At 40.1% G+C, this 19,328-nt stretch overlaps 1 protein-coding gene across 16 annotated transcripts in view; it reads left to right on the top strand.

The window, feature by feature from the left end:
• Window positions 1-19,328, top strand: part of ABLIM1 (actin binding LIM protein 1) — a 208,402-nt gene that overhangs the window by 152,065 nt on the left and 37,009 nt on the right. For 8 of the 16 annotated variants that reach the window (XM_037399100.1, XM_037399101.1, XM_037399092.1 and 5 more), the window contains exons 8-11: window positions 4,056-4,114; window positions 8,931-8,978; window positions 13,209-13,286; window positions 16,032-16,187. In XM_037399100.1, the coding sequence (XP_037254997.1) occupies window positions 4,056-4,114; window positions 8,931-8,978; window positions 13,209-13,286; window positions 16,032-16,187 (341 nt within the window). The remainder of the gene's footprint in view (window positions 1-4,055; window positions 4,115-8,930; window positions 8,979-13,208; window positions 13,287-16,031; window positions 16,188-19,328) is intronic. The other 8 variants (XM_037399094.1, XM_037399102.1, XM_037399097.1 and 5 more) reach the window with 3 other exon arrangements.

Here is a 19,328-nt window from a genome sequence, read left to right as displayed (position 1 = left end):
AATCATATTTGTTTGTCTTGCCTGCTTCCCTTTTATCTGGTCACGTCTCTTTTTATTCCCATTTACTTTATTTTTATGTTTTTCTACAGTCACTTCTTTCTTTTATGTTAATTTTCATCTCCACTTTCTTAATAACACTCTCACGCTTGCAGGTAGTGCCAAGCACATTTTTTTGGTGGTCTTCACATAAAAAAGAACATGCTCTTTTCTTTGATTGAAAAGTATCCTTGATCTGAATTCTACCTACCCAATGAGAACGTAGCACATTAACTATACAGCTACAGTTATTTTTATAACTTGAGGCAGTATTGCAATTAATGTTGGTAGAAAGATGTATAATACATGTTTATGCAAGCCAGAAATCAAGGGGAAAAGGGAGATACATGTTGGCATTTTATATGTTGTGCTTATGTTAGAAAACTTGCTTGATATACCTGAAAGGGCTGTAAAAGAATAGGAAAAAAATAATGCAAGTGTGGTTGCAGCCATCTTTTGAAATCTTGAGGAGAGATTCTTTCTGGAGGAATTCCAGAATAAGATAATATTGTCAAGGAATTCCTTTGAAGCTAACTTGTGTTATTTTGTAGCTTGTCCTCCCTTGCAGTCCATCTCTCTCATCTCTTGCTGACCTTACACCGCAGTCATCTTATTCCAGCTGTGCACAGAACTGGCTATCGAGTTGTGTAGCAGCTCTGCATTGCAAGAGCAAGGAGAGGCTGAAAGAGGGCTGGGTAAGAAGTACTGCTTTCTGATGGCACATTGGAAAGACTAATTTGAAAGCAGCAGTTACAGCACCTGACAATCTTAGTTTCCTCACATCATCATATGATAAAGTACAGGCAGAATTCAAGATGAGCCACCAGTTCATCCTTTGCTGTTATTAATAACAGCTGTTTGCAACTGATGCCATTTCCACCAGTCTATCAGAGAGTGGGAGATCATCTTGATTGGGCAGGCTGTGGTGTAGATTTCTGCAGATCCAAATAAGACAGAAGGCATTGCTTCTACTTAAACAGGGCTAGATTTTGTCCTGGCCAAGTTCAGATGATATGAAAAAGGAGAGGAGAGACTCCTGGCTCCTTGATCTGCCATCATTCTTTTCTTGGCTGTTATCTCCCTTTCTGTGTTTTTGAATTAATGTTCTTCATGCTCACTCTGTTTCAGAGTGTCAAGCTGTTTTCTGACTAAACATTATTCCTGAGTGTGCTCCAGACCATCCTGCCAAAGCTTTCCTTGCTTAATTCAGCATGCTTGTAAGTGCAAGGGACCTAAAAGCCTTTCCTGTGCAGAGCTCTCAGCTGAAATATATCTCCTGACTCCGTCCAAACCATTTACCCTAGGGTGTAGAATAACAGGATTCCAAGTATTTATCTGAAATAAAAATAAAACACCACAATGCTAAAGCTAGAACCAAAATCACATTATGGATAAAATATATGAAAGTATATTTTCAGCTTCCATCTCACTTCTAATTGTCCTTTCCACAGGACATAAAAGTATTGCTTTGTGTAATAGGGAGACCTGGCAGGTTTGTAATAGCCCCTTGTATCAGAAATGTGTGGGAAACCTGCAAATGGATGAACAAGAAACCTGTTTGGGGGTTTTCTGTGTTAAGACTGGTTTGAGTAATGCTAGCAGAAGCACTCTGGCTTTGCCCTGTTCCAACACAGGAAAATGAAAAAGAAGCAGCATCAGAAACTTTCACTTTCCCATTGACCTCCTAGTAATATATTTACTGTAAGGACTGTCCCAGAAGACTGTTGCTGAGCTAGGATGTTGCTCAGCATTTAGAGGGATGTTTCAGTTGATTCTCACACAGGCTTGCAGCCTTGTTCAATGTTCAAGTAATAGTGCGAGTTAGTGATTTTTAAAGCTGTATGTTGAAACAACACAAAGTAAAAAGCTAAATAAATGAACATGTTGGTTGGTGTCTGCCATGTGAGCAAACAAACATTTGTTAAGAATGGGAAGAACCACAACTTGCTGAACACTTTCTGGTGGGAAAAAGAGGGGCGATGCAGTTTAAGAATTTGTACCGTTCCAAGCGTTTCAGAATAGGTTGGCATGCTTGGATGAATGAAGTGTACAAGTTGCAGGTGGCTCAGAGTTCAAGATTATGAAAAATATTTACATTGAACTTCTTAAGTCTGCTTTATCTGATTTGAGTTTTTTAATGTCACCTATTTCAAACCTCTGATTAACCATTAGCTAAGTTTCACCATGAAAATGACATTCAGACTCTCTTGCATTTCTTGTTCGCTTTCAGTAGCTGCAGTACTCTCCTGGGGTGTCCCAGGTGTCCCTAAAATTGTGCCAGTTTGTGCTAAATACTGCCCAAAAATGCAGTGACAGCTTTTTCTTTGATGGTAAGGATAGTTTAATAGAAACTAATCTGAAGTACAAAGGAACAGAGATAATTTTTCTCAGGGTCACACACAAAGCTCACAGCTGAATTTGAGAGTTGAACCTAAACCTTCTGAGTCTTAGTTCATCAGCATTATAACGTGAACTCCCATCCTCCTGAGTCCTTGGTTCTGTCTGACCTCCTAGGCGAATGCACAGGGCATGCATGCTTCTCCTGATCCTGTAGGCTCTGTGGGGTCCTGGCTCTGAGGCTGCTGTTTATTTACAGAGAAGGCAGTTGGTACACTTCTCCCTGTTGTCTGACCGTTTCCTCATGCCAAATGCACAGTTTCTTCTTCCTCGGCTTAGACTCAAAGCCAAACATCTCAGACCCTTGATCGAGAGTCACAGCATTCTCTCCAGTCTCCTGATGATGCTTATATTGTGTACTGCTGGGAAGTGAAATCATTCCTGCTGGTCCTTACTTCTGTACCAAGCCATGTAAGGGTTTGTTACAACAAAATTTCCAGGGATCCTGACCCATACCTCTCCTGGGCTCCCAGGGTGAGGTTTCCTCTGACTGCACTTGAGCTAATAGTCACCCACAGGAGACCTGGACTTTGCTCTGTTTGGTTTCTTTGTGGAAAGAGTGAAGAGGTGATGTTTCCCCCTGCAGACAGACGAGGCTCTGTATTGGCTTTGCAGTGACTGGAATGAAGTTTGAATTTTACTTCAGCTGCAATCACTGTTAAAAATAAGTATGAGCTTCTACTGCGTTTCAAGTTGGCTAATACCTGCCAGCAGCTTCCCAGCGGTGATCACAGTTTACAGTCTGTTCCAAAGGAGAACTGAAATGGGATGGAAGTGCTCCTTGCCCCGACACTGCCCAGCCCTTGGAGACAGCCAGATATTTCCATTTTTACAGCACGAGAGAATCCCATGTTTCGGGATGCAAACAGCAGAGACCTTGCCTTTTGTAGGAGGATGTGTAGGAGGAAAATGCCAGTGCTACACATGCCACTGACCCTGCAGAGCAAGGGGTAGACATGACATGTGTGCCAATGGCAGGTATGGTACGCTGTGATCCAGGGAGAGGCTCTTTCACATGCTGCTTTGTACCACCTGTGTCATACTGGCTTTGAAGTTGGTGAGGTACAGCCCTGACTCTGCTGCATTGTGCATTTTCTAATTTTTGTTTTACTGTTGCATTTTGCATAATTGCAGGGAAGAGATGATCTGACTAACACTTTACAGTAACTGAATATGACACCTATTGCTCAAGGAAGTCATAGGACTTTCCCAGTATTAATGGACTTATAACCAGATCTTCCTTTTTATGTGTGGTGCAGTACGTCAGGGGAGAACAGATCAGGTAACCGTGGCTCAGTTCTTTTGCTTTTACCCTCAGTCCTGCCCAGAGTCTTTCAGTTCCTCCAGCTGATGCTTGCAGGCTTCTTTGCTGCTTGAGGCTGTTTCAGTTTTAGTCAAGATACTGTGCAAAGTGCCTCAGGAAGAGACTGCTGTAGATGGGCCAAGGATTTGAATATTTTTTTGTTTCACTTATATTTCTCATGAGGTAGAATTGTATGTGAATTACTTGCAAAGTTCATACAGATTCACCATCTGATGCAATGGAGGATTCTCTTTAATAACTGACTTGTCATGACCAGAACTCATCTGCTTTGCTCTGAATGAAGTTTTTCCTCCCTCAGGTTCCACTGTCTGGCATCCCGACTGTAAGCAATCCACTAAGACTGAAGATAAGCTACGGGTAAGTTGAATGCATGGCAATGACACACCAGATATTTTGTGCACACAATAACTGAATGTTGCTTTTAAAGAATGACTTTTTCCATGTTTTTTTTGCATTGCGGTCACTGCTCTGGCAGAATAAATCGTGGAGGCACTTCAGAGGTATTTTTCTGGTTTTTTAGGCTCACCACCTTCACATATGTGTCTCAGTGCACTGCCTTAAAGACAGTGCTATTTACTGACATACAGACATGGCAGAGTCTCTTAAGACACTTCATATCTCAATTATTGTGAGAGAGACTCTGAAGGAGAAAATGTGAATCGGGCAAATGCTTTGATATATTTTAGTATTTTTGCATATCTGTATAATTGCTCTATAGTTATCCCCTGTTCTGCCTGGTTATTTACAGCATTTAGACGATACAGACTCTCCTTCCTTTGCCAGCCCAGCCTAAAGTGATTCCAATTTGAATGCAAGAAGAGCTGCAGTTACCCTTGGAGTCACATCAGTATATCCAGAAAAACTTTCTGGATCAAGTCCTTGATGGCAATAATGCTGCACCAATAAATGCTGGAGCCTAGCTTTTTGCATGCACCAGGCAATTCTAAGCCTATATTCACTAATTAATCTTCTGGAAAATTTACTTTTTTTTTGTCGTCTCAATTGCTCCTTTGAACTTTTCTAATTTTTCTGCATATGAATAAAATGTCTTTCAGACAAGGAAACTTAAGAGGTACTGGCATGGAGATACCTCAGATATCCTGTATGTTGTGTTCTATGTGTGACTCATGCACAGGGAGCCACATCCTTTAGAATTTATTCAGGTGCACTGGTCTGTAAAATATCCCCTGCAGAGAATTCACTGTGATTGTAGGTAATGTGCAGATAAATTCTTGTTGAGCACAGTTCATGTTAGTGTGGGCTGTACTGATAATACAGAAGTGGCCCTAGATGGGCGTGTGATCTAGCATGGCCAACCATCCAGCATTTGCACATTGTTCTTCCCTGACTTCCCATGAGAAAACAGAAAATTATGCCAGTCTGGGTTTTCTTCCTAATTTAATAGTTTGAACACAAGACAGTGTTTTGGCCCTGCTGAAGTGCCAGCATGCTTGTGCTTTGTAGTGAATGGTTGGGGTACAAATACCTGCTTTTCACTTGGACCCAAGAGTCTGATCAAAGCACTCCTGACTACACTGTGGCCTTTACAAACCTTCTTCAGCTGACCTTATACATCAGTCGGCTTATTTCCATTCCCCATGGAAATGGCCAAAGTCCTCTGCAAATATTTTTCCTTTTTTCTGTCACACATTCAAGCATGTCAGTCGTCGTCTACCTCAGCAAATTTTAATTGGCGTCAAGTAAATTAATTCACCCACCTGTAAGACTTTGCCTAAGTGAGTTCTTGCAGGAAAATGAAACGAAAGAATGCATATTAAGGGAACATCTGAGAAATGTTATGGCACAGCTATCCAAGGTGGATTTGTTCCTGGATGAGAGCTTCAATGCAGAGGTTTAGTATGCCTTTAAAAGGCATTGACAAGGCGCTGTGCTGTACTGTACTGTAGAGATGGAGAATTTTTAACTTCAACTGTACATCACAGATAGTGTCTACTCCGGTTCAAAGTCAGAGACCCTACCTTAAAATCAGTTTGAGTTCACTTTGACTGACACATTTTGTTCTGCAGCAAACAGGTGGGTACAGCAACAAGTGAAACTGGGGGAACTATGTGCTATTTGAACATGTTGCCACTAAATTATGAACTGTACTTTGACTTTCAATTTCTTATGACATACATTTAGACATGATATGAGAATTGCAGTCTGGTTTGTGAGTTAACAAATGCATGATATAGCCGCTTTCAGGGTCAGGCCTGGATTTTGTGGTGGTTCTGCAAAAAGCCAGTGACAAGGCCTATTTGCTCTGCTGGGTTTCCTTTCCCTATAGAGCAAAACGAAACAAAACAGAAAGCCCTTTCATTGTTGAAGTACCTTAGAAGTTTTCATCAAGTTCTGTTTTCTCTCAGTAACTGAATTGTGATGTAAACTAATCAGCATTCTAGGTGGTCAAGATCTGAGAGGGAGTTCATAAAAACAATGGCTTCTTTAGATCTTCTCCTCGCTGGATATTTATGGAAAATTACAAAGCCAAAACAAGCAGAAAATAAAGCAACCATATGTATGTTACAAAAATATTCATGGCTTAGAGGTTTTTTACAGCTGCCTGGCTCTTAGTGATTCTGCAGGGATCAGTAGGCAACATAGGTATCATAATGCATGGATTATTATCTGTCAAGTAGCAATTAGTAACTTGATTGAAAAAGAGCTTAACCACTGAGCTGGGGAAACTGCTTTCCTTTTCACTCATTTTTCCTTTTTGTGTTTCATGACAGCATTCCTCATCTGAGTTCTTTTATCCAAAGAGTCTGGTTCTGCGCAGGCCACGCTCTGCAGAGGTTTGCTGTTGTGTTTTCATAGTGTTGATAACGGTCTTCTTTACTGAGAAGATTCTTCGTTATTGTCATTTGCTGTGCTTGCTACTACTATTGCCACACAGCTTTCCTGCTATCACTTGCCACCATGGTTACTGACGCTGTATTTTGCATCATGTGGTGCAGTGTTGTTTGTTAATTCTCACATTTTTTGTTTAATGCTTAATTCAGATGAGCTTTTGGGGGCTGTAGTATTGTTCTTCCAGTGTTACAGAAAGTTCTTCTAAAACAAAAAATTAGACTATAAATATAAAGCAAATTAAAATGGTGAAAAGGATCTGACTTTAAGGTGATGGCTAAAAAGAAATAGTTTTTCATGAACAATGGCTCATGTTTTCAGAAAAAAAATGCCATCAGTTAAATCAGTTCCTTTTTATATGTATTGAGCAACTACCCATGAATACTGTAGTTGGGAAAATATTTTAAAAGTTGGAAGTTTGGACTTGTTCTATGTGCTGCCAGAGAGCATCTGCCTCTCTCTGATCTGGGGCACATCGACATCTGAGTTGGGTGGATGGAAACCTAAGAACCTTGTCCTCTTGATTCTGGACTATCTTTCTACTTTCAGACTTCCTTGAGTTTGCTTTGCACCTAAAACCACCACCCATTTCCATTTCTTCTCCTTCAGGGCAGTGCTTATTTATTAGTTGTGTCTGCTGGGTGTAGGGGGGACACATGGCTGTACTGCATGCAGGCATGCCTGAGGTAGTTTTCACCTGGTAACGAAGTAAAAATGTACTGGTACGGACTTCATACAGCCTATCAGTAGGCAGACAGGCTGATAGAGTCCATGCCACTGGATTTCCATTCTGTCTGCTCATGCTGCCTTCACATCTCTAATTGCAAAGTAGACATAGTCCTGTCATCAGCCAGGGCAGGATGTTTGTTAGATGCAGTCTGCAGGATAGCGTTATATGGTTGAATCCAATGCTGTGATTCAGTGGGAGTTAATGCAAACCTTGTACCCTTTGTCCTGCACAGTCCTTTAAGATGTTGCAGTGCATTCACCACTCTTGAATGCCGCTCTCTGTTAGCTACAGATCTATGTATCAAGAAAACACAGCTGTAAAGATGTGTTATCAGTGCTCCTAAGGAGAGGAATGTCTCTGTAGTCCTAGGCTTTGTGGAATGAAATGTTAAGTCTGAGAACAGCCAACTGTGGGACCATTTAACTTGCCTTTTAGGCTAGCATAGTGGCTTTTTGCACTCAGCATGCACGAGTCTGAGTTTCCCATATTGAAATCCAGGAGCCTTAGGATTACAAAACCCAAATCCTCTCCAACATATTAGAAAAATATGCAAGGCAAACTATGAGCAGTCCATGTCAAAATAAAGGTATTTTTTGTAGTAGTCTTGCTTGCTTTGTAGACTGTGTAGGATACAAATACCTTAGGGTCAGGTGAATATCCTCTTGTGTAAATTTGGACAATACTACATTCTGTTTAGATTTACATGCTGATTAAACAACATGTAATTCAAGGCAGATTCTGCCTTCAAGTGTTCTTCTTCAGAGTAGACACAAAGATGCTATCATTGCTGTTGCTGTAAAGGTGGGAAAAGGCTTCAATCTGCATGAAAATTGTAGGTTGAAAATTGTAGGGTGAAGTCCTGTGAATTCTCAGAGATGTTTGCTGTTGAATTCTGTATGTTCTGGACTTCCCACTTTATTTTCTTCTGTTTTCCTTCTGACTTACTCTTGATGAAGGCTACGTTTGCATGAGTAGTCTTGTAAAAGTTTGTTTGGTAGCCACATGCCTTCAGTGATTATGTGCTGAAAATTCATTCTCCTCCCTGGCCTTTGTGTCTAAGAAAGGAAAGAAAACCCAGTGGTAACCTACTAATAATGTGTGTCTGTGTGAGTCTGAACTAAACCTGTTCTGTAGTTTTCTCTTGATGCATACATAGTGTAGGTTTTTTAGGCAGAGAAGTAATGAATGCATGCGTTTGAAGGAAATACTCTTGTAAGGAGAAGGGCGCAGTTAAACTAGCAGACAGGCACAATGAATGCAGTAACACTGAGGTGCTTTGTTGGTGTTGTACATGGCTGCTGAAAATTACTGAAATCCATAGGAAGTGTGTGTTTAATGAACCAAAGCCTGGTTCCAAGTCCTAAATAACTGTAAAACCTTGTAGTTGATGAAGCAGGTAGTCAGAGTAGCAAGTGTTATGAGAAAGCCAAATTTCTTGCTATTGCAAGTTGTGTCTGCCTATCAGAATAAATTACATCCTAGTCTTCTATTAGTTTATTTATAAACATGCTTCACTTAAAGTATCTTCTGAGGTTTAGAGAATTTGCTTAAGCTATAATGTTATTAAGTGAAAACATATTCATTCTTCTGCAGCTATTATCACCGCCTTGCATAATGAACTCTATCAAAAAACTAAGGCAGGTACAGTAAACAATGCTGATGATGCCTTTGTTAAACAATAGTGCATCCATTTGGACAGATGTTCTTGGGATCAGTTTTGATCTGGTTGCCTGTAAATTTTTATAGAGCATGAGTCTGAACATCTGTAGTTGGGAACGCCAGAGCCACCGCATTGTAGCAGCATCTGGATGATGTGAATGGCTCTAGCGTCAATTTAATTTTTTTTAAGAAGTTATTTATTTAGAAGATGTGCTGTGCATGATGACATTGACAAACTGAGGTAAATTCAGATGAACATCTTAAGATTTGCAATCTAATAGTATAATAATCAATTTGGATCGTATGCATGGGTGATACGATAATTGAGCATTGACATTCACAGTGAACCTAATAGGATGAGCATGACGGTTGGTGTTATCTCTGCCAATCTGAAAATGAAGTTGGTAAAGAACTTTTGCATTGAAGACAAATGCATGGAATGATGAACAAAACCATGAAAATAAGAAGTCTGTGATAAAGTGGGAAATAGAAGTCTTGCAGATACTTCGTATGCTTTGTGACCTAGTTCTTTCCTTTGGCTCCTTTAATGACATGCATGAATTTTTATTAACTGAATTTCTATTGAATCTTTTTCATATACTTCATAAACTTCCGGTATCTGGTACAGACGCCCCTTATTGATGTATTTGCTACAGTTACATATGTCTGGGTGGAAGAGGAAAGAAAAAAAGCAATGACGCTTTTACTGTCAGAAAATGTGGAGAAAGGCCATGCACCACAAGAAAATTAAAAAAAGATCAGTTCTTCATAGAAATCTGTTTTAAATTTCTCTATGCCAAGGTGGCATTATGAAAAGCTCTATTCGAATCCTTCAAGAACAAGAGTAATCATATAAAGAGTGGTCCAGATCTGTTTGTAGAAGAAGTAAGGCAGCTTAACATGTTTTGTTGCTGGGAGTGTAGAACAAGTGTCACAGGGCTGTTGTGATGGAAGGAAATACCTTTAAATTAATGTGCTCATATTAAAGGATGTTTTCTCTAATTTCTTTACCAGTCTTCTTCCAATAATATGTGCAAGAGATGTTCATATGATGCCTCCACTGAAGGTTTGGTTACGTCAGGGATAGCCATTATTCCTGTTTTATCTGTGTTCTGATCAGTTCTCCTTTTAGGTGGAATTTACACCCCATTGCAGTTACATCAATAGAGAACTTGGCCTCCGGTGTGTCTCTTGCCACCTGTTTAAGATACAAAGTCACAACTGTGGTACACAGGGTCAGGGATGCTCAGCTGCCAATGAAGATGTAATATATGATCTAATAAAAGCCATACCCCATCACAGATTTTCAGTCTGGAGCTATTATATGTCTCTTAGGAGAGGAGCCAACCATAGCAACTATAAGTATGCCAGTAGAACAGCTTATATCAAGGAATCTTTAGTGCATGTTTGTTAAGGCAAGCAGCAGAAATATTTTTAAGTGCAATGCAATAGTCTTTAGGGGAAAGTGCAAAACTGAAGGATTCCAGACCACATGGGAAGCAGCAGAATAGGAAATAACTATCTGCAATGGAAACAGCGTGTGTAATTCAAAACAAAAAATAGGGTAAAGTGAGGCAGGAGGGGTGAGAGTAGATGTAGAAGTCCTCTTTTTCATGCAATGTCTTCAGGGGGTTGTTGTAAACTTAAGCAAGATACAGGACTGGGAGTGAGTAGAGGAGCAACAAGGTCTGCTTGGATTAAGCTCCTCAGGAGAGGAATGGTGTGTGCTCAGGCAGTGGCTGGCAGGGTGGCATCCTGCCCAGGCAGTGTGGAGCTTTGCAATAGATGGGAAAATGGATGTACACAGGAAGAATTACAGAAAATAGAGAATTGGTTTTAAAGGGTGTCATACCTGGCTTGTTATGGCCATGTTAATGGGGTGGTAAGGAGTAACTTGGAGCCGAAACACAGTGAGGAAATGAAGAACAGGTGCTGTAACTTGCCAGTCCATCTGACAACTGCCCCTGTACTCCAGGGTTAAGAGCACCTAAGAAAGTTGTTAGCAGGACGTGACTGAAACTATCTTCTGAAGGTATTGAACTTTATTTAGTAAATTCAGAAATTATAAATACAAGTGACTTTTCCTTTGCTGTAAAGGTTTTTAGCAGTGACACGGAGATGAGACTGAGGAGGTGGACCAAAGGTGCGAGAACAACTGTTTTCTGAAGTGGAGTATAAAAGATCCAGAGCGAAGAGCAGCCCAGAGGGCCCTCGCCAGCTGGGAAGATGCCGTAACTGCCTGTAACCCTTTTTTTCCTACAAACAGGGGCACATTGCAGAGACCAAACAGACAACGTATGTCTGCCAAAAGCCAGAGGTAACAGGCACCCTAACAGTACCTCAACTACTTAATATGTTCTCTATGTTGTAATGAAAACAATTGTTTCCATAGCAACTGCAGTAGTAACATGCTACATGTGTCTCCCCTCAGACAGTGCTATGAACTGGCAGAATGGAAGGGGAATAGGTAAAAAAACTGTTTCTAAACAACATTCAGGTTTCCAGCTTACTTCTTGTCACATTTCCATGAAACAATGGTTGTGTTGATTTTTTTTGCTTTGATTGCATCATGGGAGTCGCTTAAGGGCAGCTGAGAAATTTCTGTCTCCCTTTTTGAGATGTAGGAATTTGCAGCTACAGAGAGAAAAGGAAGAAACACATAAAGGTCCAGCTGAAAAAGTGTTCTCAAACATGCTCCGGAGAGGATTTGTGATTTTGTCAGTCCATGGCCACATGTGCTCTCTGTTTGATCTGAATCTTCACATTTTTTGGTGGAATATGTTCAAAGCCTTTTATTCCTCTGACCCTCCCTGAATGTGATGATTTCACTTCCACAAATGAAGTGAAGAGAAAGCTCATTGTATAAGCCATGACTAGTCTTGAGCATTTTTTATGCGGATAGTTCCAATAGCTTTCCTGGGAATGTAATAGCCAGGAAATGAAGCGTAGAAAGACTCTGAGGTCTGTTGAAAGATCCTCTCAGGAATTATATGCTGAGAGATAAGAAGGGTTTCAGTCGCCTGGTTTTCTTCAGTCCAGATATTTCCTAAGAAAATCAGTGAGCCAGGCTGTCAAGCCTTGTTTCTCTTCAGTGTGTGCCTGAAGGTCCCTTAGTTCAATGTCATAAGCTGGGGAGGTAAGGTACTGTTTACCAGATTTAATTTTTAGTGTCTTTGAAGTATCCCACTGCACTAGTGTCATTGGAGTCATCTGCTGATGCCTTGCATTGTGATGGGATTTAGCTCTTTGCAGTCAGTCAGGAAGCAAAAATTGTGATGTTTCTCAGTTGAGTGGGGTATCATGACTACCTTGGTGTGTTTGTTGCGTGCCAGGTTTAGGAGTAATTGCCACAGTAGCCTGGGTGGACATTTGATCAAACAGGTGTTTTTCAAATTCATCAGGTTTTCAGGATCCCCACATCTCTGTGATAGGTTTGTTTTGTCTCCTTTCACGAAATTCCTCCAAGGAATCAGTGTCAGTTTAGTCCTGATGAAGTGTTGGAAAATCTCCTAGATGTGTAACAGCACTCGCTCTGTGTGACTGTTCTCATGAATTTCAGTTCACTGAACATTGTCATTAAACGTCAGAACTTCTGCAACATGGGGAAACATGAAATGCCAATCAAGAGTTTAGCTTTCATGTTGTATCTAGATTGTGCTGCAGATGTAGGGAACAGCTCCAAGCCAAGAATTTCTGGTGCTTCTACTTAGAAGGACCAAATCCAGTTCTGTATTCATAATGGAAATCCAGTGATTGAACATCTGGAACGTAGTACTTTTGTGTGCTATGCTCCTCTCAACAATTTTGTCTGCTGAACTACTGATACCTTTAGCTGTTTGTGAACTAATGTTTTGAAAAAATGACCACCAGGACTATCCTGGATTGTATTTTGTATGGCTTCTTGCAGTGTCTCTGGCAGGTGTTGTTTGATTTTGTTCATTATTGTTGTCAGTCTTTACATTGTATGATTTAGAAAAAACTCTTTCCCTTTCACAGCACTCCTTCCCTTACCCCAAAAAAAACCCAAAACCCAACAACAAAAGCACACTTGCCTCCCAAGATTGTGAAATTTGCCAGAATGTTTGCAGTGTGTTGACATTTTTCCTGAATTCAGTTAATTTCAAAATGTATGAAGATTTCTTCACTTAAAATCAAAATTACCAATGTTAATGGCTTCAGGTTGCTCTGAAAAGTTATTTGTTGTTTTTTCAGCCTACGAGAACATCATCGGAAAGCATTTATTCCAGACCAGGTTCCAGTATACCTGGCTCTCCAGGCCACACTATCTATGTAAGTATTCCTTCTGATGAATAAGCTGCTGTTCCCTTGCTTGCACATGAAATACTCCACGCTGAAATATGTAACTTTTCTACTGATGCTAATGCCTTTATTTAGTGATTAAATTGTTAAAATTCTCGCCATGAGGATTTGTAACTACAGAATTTCAAGAGCAAGGGTAGGCCTTTTCCAGGACTTGTTTACCTTAGAAAGATACAATAAATCTCTTGAAGTCACTTGGTGATGTGAAGAGGGAGAGAAAGCAGACAGGTCATTTGATTTTGTTAGGGGTTATGTGAGGAGATCTGTGCACTTCGATATGCGGTTCGTGATAGATCTGCTGTCTGCAGTTGCAGGAAATGGGGAGGAGGGTCAGCTACACTAAAAGAAGCCTGGCTGATACAACATCTTCCATTTCAGAAGTCAAATGTTTCGGTTGTGGAAGGAAAGGTGGTTTTTATTTAAGAATAAAAATTATATTAAGCATCCTTCTTTTACTAAACAGTGCTGAAAATGCAAAGCTACTGATAGACTATCTGTGGTTACCTGAAATGTGGAGTTCAATGCGATTCCTTGAGTAATCAAGCCTCCTCTTTCATTAGAGGATCTCTTTCACTTCTTGGCCTCATTACTGGTACCTTTTGAGCCCATAAAATCTGAGAAATAAGAAGTGGAAATACACTAGCAGAAGGTTGGCCTGGAATGTTCAAAGGAATAAGGTTTTTATCCCCTTTTCATACTACTTTTCCAGGTATTTCAGTGTTTTAAATGTCAGTACCTTTGGTGGTTTTTTTGGCAGAGAAGTCTATAGGGTCAAAAAAAAGAAAAAGTCGTCTTTGTGGCTGTACTAATCCGGTTCTAAGGAGGAAGAGCATGAACCAGATGTACTTGGGTGAATAACAGTATAATGCAGCCTTCTCAAACTTGCTGTATTTCCATGCATATAACCTACACTTCCAAAAACTCACATCCATTTAAAAAGAGTCCTGTTCCTTGAAAGCTCATATAACCTTTGTACTCATATAAAACATGCTGTCAGATAACCTGTGGAAGATAACAACTGTGGAAGGAAGTCACAGGAAGGCAAGTTAGTGAGAGTCCCTTATGAGGAGAGCAAAAACGAAGGTATGCTGGGAAGAACAGACAGACTGCAGTCAAACTTTCTTTTCTGTTACCTATGCATAATGCTGAACCACTGATTTTATAGATAGCCTTAGGATTATATGAGTGAAAATGTAGTGTAAGACAGAGACATTTATCAGTTACATGTATAATAATGCAGAAAAAATTACAAATCTCAGTTCCTGCATTTGAGTTAAGTACTGGTTTTTCAGTGCATTTCAACAACAGCAACAAGAAACAGCTGATATATTAAAAATGTTTACACTGCAGTTATCAAAACACAGAGCATGTCTTGGAGGACTGCCATTCTACTGGTAATATCAATTTCTTAAGCTGTAGCTTATGAAATCTAACTGCTGCTCAACAGCACAGTCAGTAGGGCAACGCCAGGGTCTACAAAAGTATCTATAGTAATTTATACTGGATTAAGACATATTTGCAACTCATTAACAGACTGTGGTAAAAATATTACAGAAATAACATACATTAATATACCTATGTATTTTAAGGGTTGAATTGCCTTGAAGTAGTTTGTTATATCTGGTGAGTAAAATCTAAACAGATTTGAGGCTGTATTTAAAAAGTGAATTTCCTACCTATTTTGAACCTTACTTCTCTGTCAGAAAAGTTTTGTATTGTTTCTAATTCATGGCATTACTTAAAAAACACCAAGGCCAGTGGTTGTTAGGAGAGCTTGGGAAGGCAAATGCACTTTAATCTGAAAATACTAGGTGCTAGTACTCGGGAAGAGTGGAACTGAATGTGAGTAGAAACAGATCAGCCTTGTTTCCGTGTGCAGCCTATGTATTCATCAAATGTATTTCTGTAAGGTAGGTAAAAATGTATGATGATTTTTTTTTAAAGTTTTAAGTAAGAAAAGACATTAGCTATGTAAACTATATGTAAGGCCTCTCTCTAGCTCTTTTTAATGGGTACAGTTGTCTTTGGAGCTGATTTCCTACTTCTATTTTTTTCACTAGTCAAGAGCTCCTTGCAGTTTTAGTGAAAAAATAAGACAATGTTAGGACTATGTAGTATGCAGTTAGTAAGTAACATATGCCTTAGTCAGAAGCTTGGGTGTAGGTTGAGTGGTGAGTGCAATGTAATTTCAATTGGGAGTCTGAATACCCAGTCCTGACAAATAGTCCTGCTTGCCTTTTTATTTCCTTGTAATAAGTTGTTTTTCCTCTCGTGTGCACAGTTACAAGTTGAATTTCTGTCTGTGGTCTTCTGCATGGAGTCCTCTCATAATCTCTGTAATCTGCAAACTAAGTGGATGTTATCACACATTTTACATATGGGAAAACAAGAGCAGAAAGGTGAAAATACTTGCCTGAGGCCACAAAAAGAGTAATCTGCAGAGCTGAAATTTCCAGCTCACTACGGGGGATCAGAAGCTTTTGTATTAGCTCCATATATGCCATGTTCTTTCCTAAAGTGAGAAAACGGTGTGTGCTTTTGCAGGGGAAGCCTGCTGGAGAAGAACAAGAAGCAATCACTTTGCATATAGAGTGCCAAAAAGGGTTTTTCATAGCAACAGTGTGACAACAAATACACAAAAATCATAAATTGTGTAAACCAGACATTACCAGTGCATTTGTGTAAGTTAATTTATCTTCTGTCTTTGACCTTCAGGCAAAAGTAGACAATGAAATCCTTGATTACAAGGATTTAGCAGCCATTCCCAAAGTCAAGGCCATTTATGACATTGAACGTCCAGACCTAATTACTTATGAGCCATTCTACACTTCCGCCTACGAGGACAGACAGGAGAGACAGAGTCTTGGAGAGGTAATGAACCGACAAGCAACTCATTCTGCTAATACGCTGTATTCAAAGCCTGCTTCGCTTCTATCCTCTTTTGAAAGAGTTTCTAATTGACACTCCTAGATATTGTTGCTGCTGCTGTTCACAGTGCTTTTCTTGTCTGTTTGGTCTGAGTTTAATGGAAACAGTCATGATGATGCCTCGTGTGCAAAACTGCACAATTAAACGCCTCTATTGACACCAGCCGCTGGCAGAGGAATGGCGGGGGGAGGCTCGCAGGCTGTCCATAGGTGCATTCTCGTAACTAACACGGGTATCATGGTCTTTGGGCACAACAAAGCCCAGAAGGTGAGGGAGAAGCCAACCTGGCATTGTGATGTGCAGCACTGATATTCACAACAGAATATGAGGAATACCGTGACGTTCTATGGGAGTAAAAGGATTAAGAGCAGTGGGATGCTTTCTCTCACACATATGGAAGGGAAATACATTTCCAGAGCGTTTTGCCAGACGTACTGGATAAAATCTGAACTAGGTCAGGTTGAAGTGCTCTTCCACCTGGGAAAGCAGGTTAGTTGTGTTATGGAAATAGCTGCCTCACATTTTAAACTGCTGACATTTAGTAGATTATTCCGTCCTGCAACAATAATAAAAAACCCCACAACCCTATCTAATTTATTCTCTTAAATTTGTATTTAAAGGTGTCTTTCAGTTTTCTCAGGTGAACTTCCACAGCAGCAATTAGTATTTACATGGTTCCAGTGCAGATCGTGAAGCAGGTTTTGTCATGTAGTACCATCTGACTGTAAATCTTGAATGCAAATCTAAATGGACATGGAAATGGATTTACTTCCTTGCAATCTCAGTGGCTTTATGGACCGTAACTGAACTGAGTATGAAGACGAGCTGAGGAAGAAGGAAGTACAGTAGATCATTCAGGTACCAGTGGTCTGAAGATGCCAGATCAGTGACTGATAATCTGCTTGTTTAGCAAAGTGTTCTGCCCACCAACAGACCAGAGCTGCCTCGGTTTTTCCTCTTTTGTTCTTTAATGTTTTATAGGGATAGTCTTTGAAATTACAACGTGAGTTGGAAATTCAGAGACTGTTCAGCTCAGGGATAACATAAGAGATTAACAGATCAGAATATTACAGAATTTCCTTCCTCAAATTTGCGTTGGTAGTGAATCCAGCTGGCAGCTGGTTCAAGACCACTGTGAGATGCATTGGTGACCTCTGACCAGTTCCAACAGGCATGACCCATTCATTCCACCAAACCTTCTACAAACCCAAGTCTCTTGTTAGTCACAGAGGAGGAACTAATGTCACCCAGAGAAGGTGAATGATTTATTAATTCTTAAGGGACAGCTTCTCACTGGCAAAGCTGTATGGTGAAAGCTGTCTGCTGTTACGTGTGTTCTGGGGATAAGCAAAAGCCTTTGGGGTTTTCTTACCCGGTATTTTCACCAGTCTTAAATCCAATTAATTTCCGGTGACTAAAGAAATTTGTTCTGGAAACAGAAGGGCTCTCACCTTATTTCAGAAGATCTGGGTTTTCCACCCAATGCTACTGCTGACTTCTGTCACCTTGGGCAAGTTACATCACCTCTTTGTACCTGTTTCTCCTCCCTTCCCTTGCCCTAATGAGAACACAAGCCCATCGGAGTGATCTCTTCCTTTGTTTGTGTTGTGGTAATCGAGTGACGATAATCTTGGTATATCACACATCAGTCACCATCATCTTTAAAAAGCAGAGGAGGTGACGTGTGTAGTCATGGCAGGGATTTGCAGACTTTGAGTGATTTAACCTGCGTTCTCTTTGTGAAGTGTGTGTATGTGGTGGTGTTAAATAAAAGGGGACCCTGAATTTAAGCTTGTGCACAAGAAATGCCCTTTACCATAATTTGGAAAAAAAAGAAAAAAAATCACCAAACTCAGCTAAGAAGGATTTCTGGGTGTACAAGGGAGATGTGCAAAAGCCACCAAAGTTAATCCAGAAGTGGAGACAAACCTTAATTACAGGGAATTAGCTACAAGAAAATTATATACTTTAGCCCTAGAAAGTGAGAAAACACAGCATGAAACTTTCTACTTTATTGCTATGGAAGGGAAATGCTTTGAAAAGTTTCTCACTCATAATCTCTCTTGTTCAGTTAAATCAGTCTTCTTTCTCTGGAAGTCTGTGATGAAAAATGTGTTCACATGGCACCATCTAGCGGGACCAGGCATTTTAGTTACAGACCGGCCAGCAGTTACTTGGGGAAGAGAGAGGGAGTTCATGAAGAGGTGGTTTAGCTTCTAATGCAAAAGAGAGAAAGAGATACAAAATGAGATCTTTAAACAAATTTTCTGCTACCAAGGCTGACCCTTAGTGTAGTGATAATATTTCCAGAAACTGTCAGTTAGTTACTCAGCTTCTTTATGTCCTATAACTTCTGCCCTGCTCGCAGCAGCCTGATTAATACTGACATAGTCTTTTCTCAGCACTTACTTCTGTTGCAGAAATACTGAGAAAAGCAGCATTTTACATGCATGTCCTTTGTCCTTCTAGTGTTCTGCCTGTTGAAAGCACTGAATGTCTGTAACAGCTTTCAATAAACAAGCTGATGTAAAATGAGGAAAAGATTTTATTATTTTTTTTTTTAATGTGGTACGTGCTTCAAAATGGAGCAAGCATCCTACCTGGTAATTCCATAAAAAGACAGTTAAAAGGAGGTCGGTGCAAAATGCTGGAACTTCTGTTATAAAATGACACCTGTAAAAGTTTGCATAAATTTCCCGGAGCACAAATTGAACTCTACAACCAGGTATTAGAGCAGCCCCTTAGATGTCAAAGTGATGGAGCACTGAACCTCTTGCAGTGAGTTGAAATTTCAGTGTAAATAGGCTCTTTACCTAGACTTTTTCTTTCCTTTTTTCTGGTTTGTTTCCACCCCACCCATCCCCCTTCTCTTCCTGCTTAATCTGGAGTCATCACTCACTATTTCCACTGGTTTACTATTCTGGAACTGAGCCGTTTCTTCTCAGACAACTTCACAGTGTATTTAGAACAGACTAATGTAGACTTCTGTGATAGACCAGATTTTAAAAGAGCTCATAAATCCTGAAGAACCAAGCATTCCTTGGCAGACTCAGTTTGAGATATAGCAGTTCACCTGTGCATGAT

This window comes from Falco rusticolus, chromosome 9 (assembly GCF_015220075.1).
Source record: "Falco rusticolus isolate bFalRus1 chromosome 9, bFalRus1.pri, whole genome shotgun sequence".
NCBI lineage: Eukaryota > Metazoa > Chordata > Aves > Falconiformes > Falconidae > Falco > Falco rusticolus.
This window is presented reverse-complemented; position numbering and strand designations above follow the sequence as displayed.